At 37.0% G+C, this 15,791-nt stretch overlaps 1 protein-coding gene across 3 annotated transcripts in view; it reads right to left on the minus strand.

Moving 5' to 3' along the window:
• Nucleotides 1–15,791, minus strand: part of PPP4R3A (protein phosphatase 4 regulatory subunit 3A) — a 69,175-nt gene that overhangs the window by 35,209 nt on the left and 18,175 nt on the right. For all 3 annotated transcript variants that reach the window (XM_069086003.1, XM_069086002.1, XM_069086004.1), the window contains exons 2-3: nt 12,341–12,396; nt 2,555–2,653 (exon numbers count right to left, since the gene is read on the minus strand). In XM_069086003.1, the coding sequence (XP_068942104.1) occupies nt 2,555–2,653; nt 12,341–12,396 (155 nt within the window). The remainder of the gene's footprint in view (nt 1–2,554; nt 2,654–12,340; nt 12,397–15,791) is intronic.

Genomic DNA, 15,791 nt, shown 5'->3' on the forward strand with positions numbered 1-15,791 from the left:
TTTTTTTAAATTCCTCATGTTACAGTTTCTCTGAAATTAGATAGGGAGGATCTCAGATGACAGTCATACAGTTACTTCATCATGGGCACACACCTGTAACCTTTCTGACCTAGAAGGTCCTTCCAGAGTTCGTGGTATATATTTTGAAAACTCAGGGCCACTTCCACATCATTATAAGGTGGCAGAATAGACTTTTAGTAAAGGTATGACTTCTTTTTTTTTAAATAGTATTTTCCTCCCCAATTATACTTCAAGACAGTTTTTAGCATTCATTCTCACAAGATTTTGAGTTCCAATTTTTTCTTTCTCCCTTCCCTCCCCCCCTCTTATAGGCAATTTGATATAGGCTATACATGTGATATCATGTAAAACATATTTCTATATTAGTCACAGTTATGAAAGAAACAGATCAAAAGGAAAGAAACCACAAAAAATAAATGAAAAAAAGTAAAAAAAAAAAAATCTGAAGTGGACCAACTGAGATGGAGCAGGCTCAGTCAAGTGCCAAGTGTTGTACATACCATGCCTGGTAAGTGTACCAGGATCTTCCAGGAGGAAACAAGAGTGATACTTTGAAAATCAACCATAATCAGTCACAAGTATTCATTAAGTGCTTACTTCATGCCAGGTACTGTGCTAAGTCCTGGTAATACAAAGACAAAGATAAATAATCCTGCCTTCAAGGAGCTCACATTCTAATAGAGGAGAGAAGTCACATAATGGGAACTGCTGGCACTAAAGTTTCTTTTATGGAGATCTTCACTGAGCTCATGCCCCTCAACCTATATTTCTCTTGTCTTCAGGTCCAGTACAACCTCTAACACTGCCTAATTATCTCTAGAGATAGTTCCCGTTCTAACTATCTAACAGGGCTAGCCAGCATAATGATCAAAGAATTTCATCCTGAACACCTAGTTTCCCCATGCCAACTCCCGTTCTACAGGGTGGAGTACAGTTCAGGAATCCGAAGTTTAATTCCCTTAATAAAATTCCATCACATGACCAAATTATTTAATAGTCCAAGACAGATGCATCCAGAAACCAGCCATAGAGAAAAATATAAAATCCAACATATATACTTCTGCATGTCCCACTAATAATGACAGGAGAGAGAAGGATTTGGTTCCTGCCTTTGACCCACGCTTACTAAGTGAGGTGGCCTCTCTGTGCCTTGGTTTTCCTAATCTGTGAAATGGGGATTAAAGTACCTATGGTTCTTACTTTGTAGAGCTGTTGTGAGGAACAAATGAGTATATAAAAGGCTTTGCAGAACTAAAGCTATGTAATCTGGTTCATTCCATCTCTCCCTATACCTTACCCTTCCTTAAACTCCTCTTTATCCTCACTAAGCCCTCCAATCCCTCCACCATTTCTTCATTATTTCTTAGGGTGCAACCCCTGCTATGATTTACTCTTCATCCTCTCTCCAATCTTGCCCCTACAGTTAGCCATTCTAACTTTATATTATCTTCTCCTTTTAAGTCTCTCACTTCCTTGTCCTATGACCACTCATCTCCAACCAAATCAGTCTTGGATTACTTCCATCACCCTTCTCTTCTGCTATTTACAGAGATGGAGGAAGTTTCACGAGCTATATTGACTGAGTACATCATAAATCTGTTATCCAACTTTAATCAGGCTCCCACTAGAGGAAGGCAGTGCTATTTTTCCTCCCTAACTAATTCCCTGGTTCCCCACAGAAGCTACTTTAAACTTTTTTTTTCCTCCTCTAGGTTCCCACACCTCTCCATCTACCCATGAGGACCTTGCCTCCTTACTGAGCAAAATGATACCCATTCAACTTAAATTCCCTCTTCTCCTATCTTATCTATCCTATCCCCCCTTCTATCTCTTCATTTTATAATCCATACAATATCATCACTCACTCCCTCCTCCTTATCCTTATACCCTCTCTTTGCCAGGGCCTTTTTCTTCTCCCTGGCTCTTGATGCTATAATCTCTACTGGTTCTCCTCCTATACATAAGACTACTCCCATCTTTCTGTCCCTCACTGGCATTATTAACTTCTCCCAATTGTGGGTGTTCCAAGGTTCTGCCTTAGGCCCTCTTTTCTCCATACTTGCTCTCTAAGTGATCTCATCAGCTCCTATAGATTTATTTACCTTCTCTATGCAGATGATACACAGATCTATATATAGTTAGCCCCAATCTTTCTCCTCTTAACTTTAGTTCCATATTACCAATTCCTTAGTAGACATTACAAATCAGATGTCCCAGAGATATCTCAAACTCCAAATGTCCAAAATGGAACTCATTATCTCTCTCTTCAAATCTTATTCTCTTCCTGTCTCCCAGGTTACAACCTTGGTATTAACCTTGATTTCTCACTGCCTTGTCCCAAGCACACAGTAGCCAAAGTGCTTTTCCCTAAGTTTAAGTGCTGATTATAACCAATTGAATATTTTCAGTGCCACTCTCCCTTTGCTTAGCTATTTGAATGTTCCTATTCCACTTTCTGTCAACTCCAGGTACGAGGGTTGTACTACTAAATAAAGCAAGAAGTCTAACAAAAATTGTCCATTTTAAAACTTACCTGACATATTTTTTCCCATATTTCATCACATCCAGCTTTTTCTTGAAAGCTAAGGGCCAAGTCATAATTTTCTGCTTCAGACCACACGATCAAAGTGTCCTTGAAAGATAAAAGGAAGAACATACTAAGTAAGACTCTTCTTGAACAAATAATTAACTAACTGTGATCAGGTTTATCATAATGAATTTAAACGAATTAGAAAATATGCAAAATAAAGGAATGATGTTAAATGGATAAAATTACAGAGTAACAACTGAGAGTAAGACCAAATTCTACTTAGTATATGGATGGCAGTAACTATTTTCAACACCCTGTACTAAGGTTTTTTTAAAGCAGCTTAGTATCTATCGATATTGATATCAAAACACCAAATATATTCCTTTCTTCCTGTATCTCCCTGGATTATTAAAAAAAAAAAAAAAGGAAGCAACTTTCTGGTTTTTTACTGACCTCTCTACTCAAGAAGATGATGAAGCTTTGTTAAGGAATGTTTTAAAAGAGTTCTGAGTTTAGCCATATTATTAAAAAATGGTTTAACCTTTCTGAAAAAACTTGCTGTTATTTGAGAAAAGTCACTAAATGGACTGCAAGGAATTCAGGCATTAAGGCAAGTTCCACATATAGCAAAACATTCACAGCAGCAGTTTTCATGGCAGCAAAAACTGGAAACAAACTAAGTCTGTTCCAAACTGTGGCATATGAATATAATGGAATATCATTATGCTGTAAGAAAAGATAAATAAGTGATTCAAAGAAACATGATTAACTATAACAAAAATCTTGGTCCTGGAGGTGATAAAACACATTCTCTTCTCTTAGTAAGTGGACCAGAGAGGCAGAATGTTATATATGTTGTCATAAAAGGTGGCTCTATGGGTTATAGCTTTGTTGGTCTATTTCGCATAATTGCTTTTTTTTCTATTACAAGGGACAGCTCAGTGGCAGAGAGTGTAACAAGAAGCAAATGGCATACAAACAAAAGACATGGTTTTTAGGTATTCTGGTAATAATGGTGACATGAAAGGTCACAGAGAAGCCCAGATCTCTTACAAAACACCAGAAAATATCTGAAAAGGGCTTATCTAAAAATAAAGACAAACCATAAAGATAAAGAAAACCAACAAGAAACAGAAGTCCTTCTAGGCAGAAACAGGCAGAGAATGATGGTGGTGGGGAGTGTCATAAAGAGGCAGGCCATTGCTTTTAAGGAAGTGCAACATACTTGGGTAATGGTGAGATTCACTGTGTGATCATGTGGATGAGGTGAAGGAGTAGGTCATGGGATGGGTTTAATTCTTCTAGCTTCATTTAGAAGCATATGAGTAAGAGTAAAGGAAGAGGATGTTAGGAGTAATCCAGGGCTGGGATTTGGCAAGGGACAAGCAAGCAGCAACAGGACAAAAGTGTGAGAGTCTGAAAAGTAGAGGACAGGGTAGATACGAATTGATTAACTAAAGGATTGAGATTGGGAAGGGCAGAAAGTGAAGTCAGAACAGGGATAATAACCCTGAAAAAGTACTTTGGGATGAAAAATACAGAAAGCTGTCATGGGGGTGGGAGTGGAGGGCAGAGAGATTTAGGAGTGAGGCACAGGGAGAAACTAAATGATAGGTAAATCAGATAGAGGATTCCAGAGTTTTCAAGAAGTAGAATATATGTAGGTAACAATGAGATTTAGGATGTGATCATTCTTGTGTGGGGCTGAGGTGAAGGAGCAGGTCAAAAGATTTAACACTACTTAAAAATTAAGAAATTAGAGAGTTTGAGGGGGAATCAACATTGACACCGAACATTCTCACTCAGAATAAGGGCTAGAGTTGGGGGGCACAGTAAACAATAAGCCAGATGCTTAATTCCTTAAGGAGAGAAGATGACCTTTGAGTTGGCACATAACAGCCAACATAATTTTAACTCAGAGTAGAAAATTCTAATATAATGAGTTTCAAGAGTTGTTAAGTGATGATGGCCAAAGGAGATTCTGAAAGTAATAATGAGGAATAAGGAATATTCTGACTAACTCCAGGAGCTCTTTGTGCATGTGTTTATGCATGCAAAATTTGTAAAACATCAACATGTGTTGGACCTCAGGGGCCTATTTGCTACATGAAATGAAATCTGTCTATATAGGATAGAAAAAACTAAAAATCACAGGCCATAGGACATAATGTCATGTGTTTACAGATATACTGGATAGCTGTAGCTATGACTATGACAATGTGGATAATGGAAAAAGACTTGGGAACTTTGATGCAGAAGAGAATATAATAATGCTATCTATATGGCAATAGGCAGGCCACAGTGAGAAACTTAGGATCAGAAGCAATAACACAATTTGCTATAATGTTGCAAAAGATTAGAGATACATTTTTTGTTTGTTTTGTTTTAGTTTACTTTTATCTGATAAATAAATTAGAGTGTTTTTTGACAAATGGTAGACTCTAAATCAATGTAACAATGTGGTTACTAATATTCGCAAATAAGAATTACAAAAGACAAACAAAACAAGATACAAAGGAAATTCTGTGGTCAGATTATTTTGGAAGCTGTGAGAGATGGATTAAAGAGAAAAGCTATTAAGAGGTCACTATAATAGAACAGGAAAGTAGTAGACAAGACCCTACTCTTAAGTATACTAATCTTTTAAGAGTACATCTTCTCTTAAGGAGAGAAGGGAATGGATGCCAGAAATTTCACAGAAATAAACTGACAAGATTTGGAATCTGAATGTGAATGTTTTGCTATATGTGGAACTTGCCTTAATGCCTGAATTCCTTGCAGTCCGTTCAGTGACTTTTCTGAATGCACAGGCTATGTTCAAAATAGTTCTTATTCTGCACCTTCAATCTGTTACCTCTCTGTAGAAAAGCATGTACCATGTTTCACCAGACCTCTGGAATTATGGTTGGTCACTGTATCAGAGTTCTTAAGTCTTTCAAAATGGTTTGTCTCTATAATGTTGCTGTTAATAGGATTTCCCCCGCCCTGGTTTTGCTCACTTCACTGCTTCAGTTCATATTCTACTATGTTCAAATAACATAATCTGTTTGTCCATTCCCTAACAGAAGTGCATTCTCTTAGTTTCCTGCTCACCACTACAAAAAAAAACCTGATTTAAATATTTTGGTACCTACAGGTCTTCTTCATTCTTTAAAACCTATAGCAGCCTAAAGTGGCATTACAAGGTTAAAAGTATACCATTTAATGACCTTTTTGGAATAGTTCCCAATTGTTTTCAAGAATCTCTCTATCAATTCAAAGCTCCAGCAACAGTGTTTAGTGTGCCTGTTTCCTAAAGCTACTCAAAATAATTGTAATTTCCCTTTTTTTTGGTCATCATCTATGTCCATCTGGTGGGCATGGGGTAGAACTTCAGAGTTACTTTAATCTTCATTTCTTTAATTATTAGCATTTGATGCATTTTTTTAACATATGGCTATAAACACCTTGGATCTCCTTCCTTGGGAACTGCCTGTTCATATCCTTTAATCATTTATCTAGTGAGCGAATGGCCATTTATTTTACAAATTTAAATCAGGTGCTTAGACAGCTTGGCTATGAGACCTTCAGAGAAATTTGCTGCAAAGATTTTTCCCAATTACCTTTTAATCTTAACTGCATTGGTTTTGTGCAAAATCTTTTCATTTTAAATAATGTTAAATAATTTTAAATAATCAAAATTGTCCATTTTATCTGTCTGTAATGTTCTCCATTTCTTGTTTCAAGGTCATGAACATCCATGGATCTGAAAACTAAGTTTCTTCCTTGCTCCTCTAATGTGTTTGTCAGCATTTCTGTCCAAATCACGCATTCATCTTATTTTTTTATACAGTGTGAATGTTGATCTATGCCTACTGTTTGTTAAAAATGCTTTCTAGGGGTGGTAAGGTGGCAAAGTGAATAGAGCACGGGCCCTGGAGTCAGGAGGACCTGAGTTCAAATCCGGTCTCAGACACTTAACACAAAAACTAGCCATGTGATCTTGGGCAAGTCACTTATCCCCAATTGCCCTACCTTCCTCCTCCAAAAAGCTCCCCTCCCCCCAAAAAAGCTTTCTAGTTTTCCTAGAAGTTTTTTGTTCAGTCTTTATACCAGTAGCTGGGGTACTTTGAGTTTATTGAATACTATGCTGAGTTTCTTTGCTTCTGAGTATAATATACTTAATCTGTTCCACTGATGGCTCTTTCATTTTTAACCAGTGCCCAATTTTTTGATGATCACTGCTTAGTGGTATAGTTAGAAATTTGGTACTGCTAGTCCCTCCTTTTCCCATTTTTCCTCCCTTATTATTTCCCTTGAGGTTTCTGACCTTTTGTTCTTCTAGGTACACAGGGCTGATCTTAGACTAATTTAGTTTGGAGTCACTCAGAACAGATCTTGGATTCAAATAGCTTGCCCAGGAAAGGGGAGGGGAGGGAATGATGTCTCTCAGAAGAGCTAGGATCAGATTCTCAATCCCTAGAGCTCTCAGCCAGACCAGAAACAATAATTTGCCTTGGGAAGATATCTAGAAAAAAATAATAAACAAAAAGATGGAGAAGGCTAGAAATGCTCCAAGACAAAAGAAGACAGTAATTTAAAAATACATACAAGCAAATACTCAAAAACAGTTTTGTCGTAAAATCAATTAGAATTCCTACGAGAAATGACGTAAGAATTTTTAAATTGAGTTTAAAATAAATGAGAGTGCTAGATGGAAGAATTGAAAACAAAATGAGAGCTACAGAGAAGAAACTCTGACAACTTAGCACAAGAGGTACAAACACTATACAAGTAATAGAATCCCTGAAAATCAGAATGGTCCCCTGGCAGAAGTTAATGACTCTATTAGACAATGACAAATACTAAAACAGTCAAAAGATGGAAAAATAGAAGGAAATATAAGGCATCTCATATAAAAAACAACTAGTAAGGAAAACACATCAAGGAGACATGATTTAAGAATCACTAGACTACCTGAAAGCCGTGAATCTCATCCTACCCCAAATAAAAGAGCATGGATATTATATTTCAAGAAATCCTTAAAGGAAACTGCCTAGATCTCCTAGATCCCAAGGGCAAAAACAGATTTTCATGAAAGAGGACTTCTAAGTATTTCTGATGAAACAACCAGAATTTTGGAGAAATTCTGAAATACAAAAAAAGGGGAATAAAAAGAAGTATTAAAAAAGGTAAATCCAAGCAACCAGAAAAGACTTAATAAGAATGAAATGTCTGCATTCTAACGTAAGTGGTGGAAGGGTCCTGTGAGAAATAATAAAAACACCCTCTACGAACCTGGGAGAGATTTTTAAAATTATATTTAGGTAATTTTAAAGGAGAAAAGTAAAAGGATATCCAAGGAAAGGGGAAGATGGGGGGAGGGGGATATAACCAGAGGGGCACAAGTCTATAGAAAAGATGAGGGGTAGCAGATGTTACTTGAAGTATACTTTGAACTGACAGAGGTCAAAACAAACAGGAGAACAATTTTTACTAAAACATTATAGAAACAATTTTGAAAGACTTAAGAAATCAGATCAAGCAATAATCAACTATGATTCCAGAGGACTGATGATTTTGAATTCTGTAATCTCTTGATAGAGAGGTGATGGATTAAATATCCAAAGCATATTTAGGTTTGCATTTTTGGACAAAGTATGGGAACATATTTTTGCTTAACTATATATACTTATTTTGGGGTTTTGTCTTTTTTTCTCTCTGGGATAACTTAGGTGGCAGCTATCAGAGGGAGAGAACTGATGCTTAAATGAAAAAAATAGGATTTAATTTTTAAAAGTTTAATTCCTAAGACCTAAGGCAATTTTTTTCTTCAGTTTCTTTCATTACTTGCTCAGAATATCAGCTGAGACCCTAGTTATTTCTAATCCTTTGGGTCAGTTTAATATCATTAACACCTTTAGCAATGTTAGTTATACAACAGAAATAAAAGGAAATAAAACTTAAAACCAATCAATTTTGATCTCTGCCAGCAAAATGTCTGGGATAAAAATGAAGTTTTAAAAAAGATATCTTAACTATCAATATAATGTTTGGTTCTTGATTCCCTCCGGCACTATCAAGAGGATACCTTATCATCTATGAAAATTGTAAGACCATTATAAAATACTTTAAGCCTTAAGAGTCTAATAGTACAGAATTAACAACCTTTTTATAGAATAGGCGGAAAGATCTTTGTGTTGTTCAGTCGTTTCAATCATGTCTGACTCTTCATAACCTCATTTGAGGCTTGCTTGGCAAAGATACCAGAGTGATTTGCTATTGCCTTTTCCAGTTCATTTTACAGATGAGGAACTGAGGAAAAGTGTTAAGTGACCTGCCTAGGGTAACACTGCTAGGAAGAACCTGACTTCAAATTTGAACCCAGAAAGATGAGTCTTCCTGAATTCAAATCTGACACTGAGGGAACTTAGAGGGGATTTGTTCCAAATTAATTTTATAGTTGAAGAACAAATCCAAAGAAATGATGTAATTTGCCAAAGGTTGCGGTGCTAGTTAGCAGCATATATGAATAAAAATCCAGATCTCCTCACTCCTAATCCTCCATCTATTTCCAGTAGATCATGCTTGCCCTTACGACATGGGATTTCTCTTCTGAGGAATCTACCACAAAAAGCAATAAAATGTGGGCTAAATATTACTGGTAGGTAGATGAGTAGCTGATTGACAAACTACACCCAGAATGGTGATAACAATATTGGAGGGAGGTCACTAGTGGAATGTCAAAAGGCTCTCTGCCTTAAGACCCATCTTACTTAAAAATTAAAAATAATGCCTTAAAAATAAAGATATTAGGCATATTTATCAATTCTATAGATGACAAAAAGCTAGGAGGAATGTCAGGCTTAATTTTTTTAAAGTCTGGAATTGGAACAAATACAAATTCAAATTCAACAATGATTAAAGTAATGTAATTAGCTTTGAATAAATAAAATGTATATAATAGAGAAGACCTGGTTTTGCAGTGATTTGTGCCAAAAAGGTTTACAGGTTTTAGCTAACCAAAAGCTTAATTATTAGCCAGCAACATGGCTGCTAAAAATGTTACCGTAATATCAGACAATATTAATAAAAATTGTTTTTGAGACCGCAGTATAACTTCTACTGAATTCTGCCAATCAGACCATATCTTGGAGTATTTTGCTCAATTCTAAATGTAAGCTATAAGAAGGACCCTAACAAATTTCAGTACTTAGAGGAGGAGCTTCTGGCTTGATAAAGGCTCTAGAAACTATCATATACAAAGAAAAGATGAAGGTACTGGGAGTGGAATAGGGGGTAAATGTGAATACAGAATGGCTTCAAATTCTTAAAGGATTATTGCCCAGAAGAGGAAGTGGAACTGTCCCATCCTTTAGACCAACAAAAGACTGGTACAGATGGATAAATTATAAAGGCTGATTTCAATTCAAAATAAGGGGGAAAAAACCCCCACTTAATAGAGATGACCAACAAATACAATGGTCAGCCTTTTAAGAAAGTGACCTCATATTCAAGCATAAGCTTTCAGGGATCCTACAGAAATTAGTATATTACATAGGAAATTAAATCTAAAGGTGTTATTTCCAACTCTGATTCTACTGCTTGAATGAATATTATAGGGGAAAATAACTTGCAGAACTATGGGCAAGGAGGAAGAGGTCATATGGCAAGAAGTCACATAAAAGTAAGTGTATCGATTACATAAAAATTCAAAAGCTTGTGCAAAACAAAATCAATACAGCTAGAATAAGCTGCCAATTAGGCAAAATCTTTATATCAAATATTTTTAACAAAGTTTTGATATACAAGATATATGGGGAATTGATATAAATAAATGGCAATACTTATTTCAATAAATAAGTGGTTAAGGAATTTAAACAGCCATTTTTGAAAAAAGTAATGGAAACTATCCACAACCATGAAAGAATGCTCTAAATCGTTTACAACAGAAATACAAATTAAAATAAAGTTTCACCTCAAACTCATAAGACTGACAAAGATGACGAAACACAAAAATTTCATTTTTGGAGGGGCTGTGGGAAGACAAGCATACTAATACATTGTTGGTAGAGTGGGCAACAGGTCCTATGCTGGTCACTAAACTGCACTTTGAGCTAGATATTGCTAGCAAATATATATAGTCAAGGAGAGAGAAAGAAAAAATATATGATGCCATATCTATCCATCTATCTATCTATCTATCTCAGCATATTTTATGGTAGATGCTGGAAACTAAATCAATCATTTGGGAAATGTCTGAACAAACTGTGGTATTATAAGTATAAGGGAATAGAAGTAGAATAAGAATTGACATATGACTTTGTACACATAATGATCCTGGACCTCATCTAATTTCTTCATCTATAAAATTAGAAGGCTGGACTACATGACTGGTAAGGTCCATCTGACTTCTAAATCTATGATCCTATTAATAAAAGCAATTTAAAGAAACTGAAAGATTTAAATGAACTGGTGCAGAGCAAAGTAAACAGAATCAAGAGAATAATTTATAAAATGAGTCACCATAAAACAAACAATACATCAGAAGTCTGATCAATGAAACAAATAATCTTGAGGTCAGTGGGCTGAAGGTGAAATATACTCCACTGTCCTCTTATCAGAAGCACAGTGGAGTACAGACATGAAATGAAGTTTATGTTGCCAGACATGGCCAAGTTTTTGGTCTGGGGGGGTGGGGGGGGGACGCCAGAGGGAGTGGGGGTGGAGAGGCACTGGGGAAGTATCAAAACCATTTACTTAAAAATGTGGTTATTCACAACTTGTACATAAGCATTAGAAAAGGTCTGACCCCATGAATATGGTCATTTCTAGAATTTAGGGGTTTACTTTTATGAATTCACCAATACAGGGAGCAGCTAATATAAGTTGGCTTTGGAATTACAATCTTCTGGTTGAAAATTTTTAACCTCAATAATATTTTTGGAACCAAATTAATGACAAAATATTGTGTTTTCACAGCTATGACCATAAATTTAATTACTGAGAATCATAGAACATAGAGAGGATATGCACCATGTTTTGCTCACTTTGTATCCCCAGCAGAACAAAGCACAAAGATTTGTACCTTTTCAGTTACAAATTAACTCTGTAACGAACAATTCTATTAGTTAAAACTGTTGCCAATATCTTGGAATATGGCAAAAGTAAATTGCTTTTAAAGTAGGAAACAAATGGTGCTCCTAGAGGACATGAAAACAGGTTTTATTTTAGAAAGAGTTAAATTTTAGATGAAATTTATCAAACCAAATCACTACTTAGACATTCCTATTCAATTCAAGGTGAGCCTTTAAAGACTAGAAAATGAGCTAGCAAAGGATATGACAAAGGCTGATATGTAGAGTCTAGTACAAAAGGAAGCTACGCCCTAAATACAAAGTAAATACAAAACCATTTGAGGGAAAATTTTTAAAATTACAATGGGTATATGGCTCAGTGAGTAAGAGCACTGGCTCCAGTGTCAGGATGACCTGGGGATCAAATCTGGGCTCAAATACTTAGCACCCACCCAGAAACACCTGGCCATGTAACCTTGAGCAAGTTACTTAATCCAATTGCTTAAAAAAAAAACAACCCTCCTTTTGGGGTGGCCAGGTGGGGCATTGAGTAAAGCGCCAGCCCTGGAGTCGGGAAGACCTGAGTTTGGTTCCGGCCTGATACACTTAACACCCACACAAAAATACTAGCCGTGTAACCTTGGGCAAGTTAGTTAACCCCAATTGCCCTCCAAAAAAAAAAAGGCAAAAAAAAAAAAAAGATCAGAAAAAGAAAATTAATTTCAAATATTACCTGCTGCTTCTGGTATGCAGTGTTAGGATTAATCTTGGACTCCAAAAGTAGAGAACCTAGAGTAGAGGAAAAAGTAAAAATTAATAAAGCAGTTCACATTTTCTTCAATTATATTTTAAATAGTCACCAGAAGTTGATCATACTTCATAATTTATGTTCATTTAAATGTCAATGAGTGACCTTAAAAATGCATATACTTGAATGTCCTTTTAAAAAAATGATTCATGTTCACCTTCTAAAACTATGCAGACATAACCAAGTCTAGGTACCTACGCTCTCTAAGCCTCTTTCCTCTTCTGAAAAAACAGAGATAATACTTATGTTATCTACTTAATAGTGCTGGTATGAGAAAGGTACTTTGTAAACTGCATTTTTTTGTGAATTATGATAAAACATTATACTCTACAAAAGACAGAAAAAATATGAACTGGACTAAAATCTAAAAAACTCCAGGCACATCATTTAACATGGTTTAAGTAACAGAAATACTTATTCTAGACCATGATTTAGCCAATGATAATAGGAATTGGTTGCATTTTGGTTGTCTAAAGCTTTGAAGCAATAACTATTAATTTATTTCCCCCCCTTTTTTGGAGGGCAATTTGGGGTTAAGTGACTTGTCCAAGGTCACACAGCTAGTTTTTTTTTTTTTTTAGTGCCTGAGGCCGGATTTGAACTCAGGTCCTCCTGACTCCAGGGCTGGTGCTCTATTCACTGCACCACCTTGCTGCCAGTATATTAATTTATTTTTTAAAAAAGATCATTCATATTATTTTGTACTTCTAAATTTTCTTACTACCATAAAAGGGGGAGGGGAAAAGGGAACCACCTTCAGGCAACAACTGCCTGGTGGGAGAGGAGTAAAGTATACTTTATATCATCTCCTAATTCTCCCCAAAATACCTGAAGTCTAGAACTTAAGACAAAGAACAAAGTACAAAGACTTGGTCACAACCACCTAGCTAGCTGGTAGACAGGTTTCCACTGCTGCCTCTAATTTTATCTCACCTTACTCTTAACAAGTACACAAATTAGTCTAAAGAAAGTGGGGGGGGGGGGGTGAGTAGAAGAGCAGTGAATAGAGCACCAGCCCGAGTCAGGAGGACCTGCATTCAAATCCAACCTCAGACATTTCACACAAAAACTAGCTATGTGACATTGGGCAAGTCACTTAACCTCAATTGCCCTCCAAAAAGCAAAAAAAAAAAAGAAAGAAAAGAAAAGAAAAGACAAGACACCACAGATTTGGACCAGCAATGAGAAGGAACAGATCTCCTGTTAGTAACTGCTTCCCTTGTATGTTCAGATCCTCAAAATGAAATAGATTTGCTCTTAGTATCTCAGGTACCAAGAATACTATTCAATGGACATGTATTAAGTATCTACTGTATGGAAGGCATTATGGTACAAGTTGAATATATGAAGTTGAAAGCCTACAGTCTACTAAGAGAGAATATACATATTAAGTATAAGACAAGATACTATGAGCGAGGGTGAAGGAAAGATCCAAAATGGGCTAGAAAAACCTGGAAGAGGAAGAAAACATTCAGATGGAGGGAATCAGAAAAGGCTTTGGGGTAGAAGTAAAACCTAAAATGAATCTTAAAGGAAAGAATTATTTTTGACAGGTAGAGATGAGTTTTTTCATTCCAGGACAGGAGAGTAGACTGCAAATGGAGAGTAACCTAGCTCTTAAGTGGGTATGTACATCAAAACACACTTCTATGATTAGCCAACTCCCAGAATAAACTTCATCTTAACCAGCCATATTTCTCTAGCCCTTACCCAGGATACCAAGGCCCAGCCAACATTCTGCCATATGCCCTATACCATAATCTTCTCCCCTACTCCCATCTTTAGTAAATAATCAGTATTACCGTTACTACTAGAAAGGAGGAGACTCTTCGATTGCTCTATGGCTCCTCCACTCAGAATCCCTGTGACTGAGTCTTGGGCTACAAAAGCTGAGTTTTCTTCCCTATACTCTATGCCCAGCTCCCTTATACCATACCAGCCCTGTCAGTCTTAGCTCTCAAGTGTCACTTAGGTCAAACTATCTTTTAAAAAAGTTAAGAGCATTGTTATCTTAGTCAATTCAGATTCTTTCCTTAGCATTCTCACGTGTGCTATAAAGCAAGAGTCAGCAACCTGAGAGACAGAGTCCAAAGCTAGGTCATTTGGAGCTGGATTTGCAAGAAAGACACCCCGACCTCACTTATCAGCTGCTTCAAAAAGTTACTGAAGGTGTTCCATTTTCAGCTCCCTAGATGTCAAAGGGCTATTAGCAATTAAATTTGAAATGCCTATCCTTTTTGTAGTTTTTTTTTAATTGTTAAGAAATTTTGAAAATGCCAAGATTATTGCGAAAGAAAACCATGATGATCTACAAGTTTTGAAGGAAACCATGCAGCTAAATATATTTGTTCCCCTGTCAAAGTCCTTGTCAATGACATCTGTAGATATATTAGCATTTTCTCACTGTGACAGCAAGATTTTTTTCTTTTTCTTTTCAAGAGATAATCAACATCAGGATAGAGAAGGATACTATTTATCCAACATAACCATACTGGATGGCACCATGACTTTTGTTGAAATTACCAAAAGGCAGGTTGTAAGGGTTATGGGATTTAAAGATCTTCCATGCCCCATTGGACTTGCTGACATAGCAGGAAGGGGCGGAGCAAGAGGAAGCAGAAGCCAAACTAGAGTTCCTGCGGTGGCTGGCGGTGGTGGCGATGGCGGCGGCGGCAGCAGCAGCAGCAGCAGCAGAGGCAGTGGCAGCGCGAAGCCCTTTTTGAGTTAGCCAGAATTTCTGCTAAGGACTCCTGCTGAGGACTGCCAGGGGCCGGAGCTGCTGGGAGCGCGCTTCCCGGACGCTGGGTGGTTGCTGTGAGTGGGAGAGGAGGACCTTTGCCTGAGGTAGCCTGTTCTGTTTTAAAGGCTTGAAAATGTGGGTGCTTTCTACTTTATCTGCCTGTGCCAATGTCATAACTACTCTGATGGCTTTCACTTTCTGGTATGGGGACTCAGTCTTTTGGTATCTTAATAAATTTTCTAGCTTATTCCCCCATATGGCAAGCATGATGTATTTTTTGGTGGATAATTATATCAGCATATCTGTAATCTCCATAGGCATTGTGAATATGGCATTGCTGATACATCTGGCGACCAGGATGGGATCACAAAATGTCAGGCCTCTATTTGGAAGAAGTGGGGCTTTAGAGGGAGAAATGGCTATTCCAGGATGGGAGGATTTGCCTTATTCCTCTCTAGCCAGAGGATGGGCTAAAAGCACAGGGCCCTGTGAAAACTGGGAACCAAGGCTAAAAGAGGGAGAACCTGGAGATTTGGAAAGATGTTTGAAAGCAATACCCATAGAACCAGGCAAAGAACTGGCAGGAGTGTGCAGGAGAGGCTGGGTGCTGCTAACAAGTTATCGCCTTATGTGTAA

Source organism: Petaurus breviceps, unplaced genomic scaffold (assembly GCF_028583685.1).
Source record: "Petaurus breviceps papuanus isolate PSGF00001 unplaced genomic scaffold, PetGlider_PUasm1.0 177, whole genome shotgun sequence".
NCBI classification, from domain to species: Eukaryota; Metazoa; Chordata; class Mammalia; order Diprotodontia; family Petauridae; genus Petaurus; species Petaurus breviceps.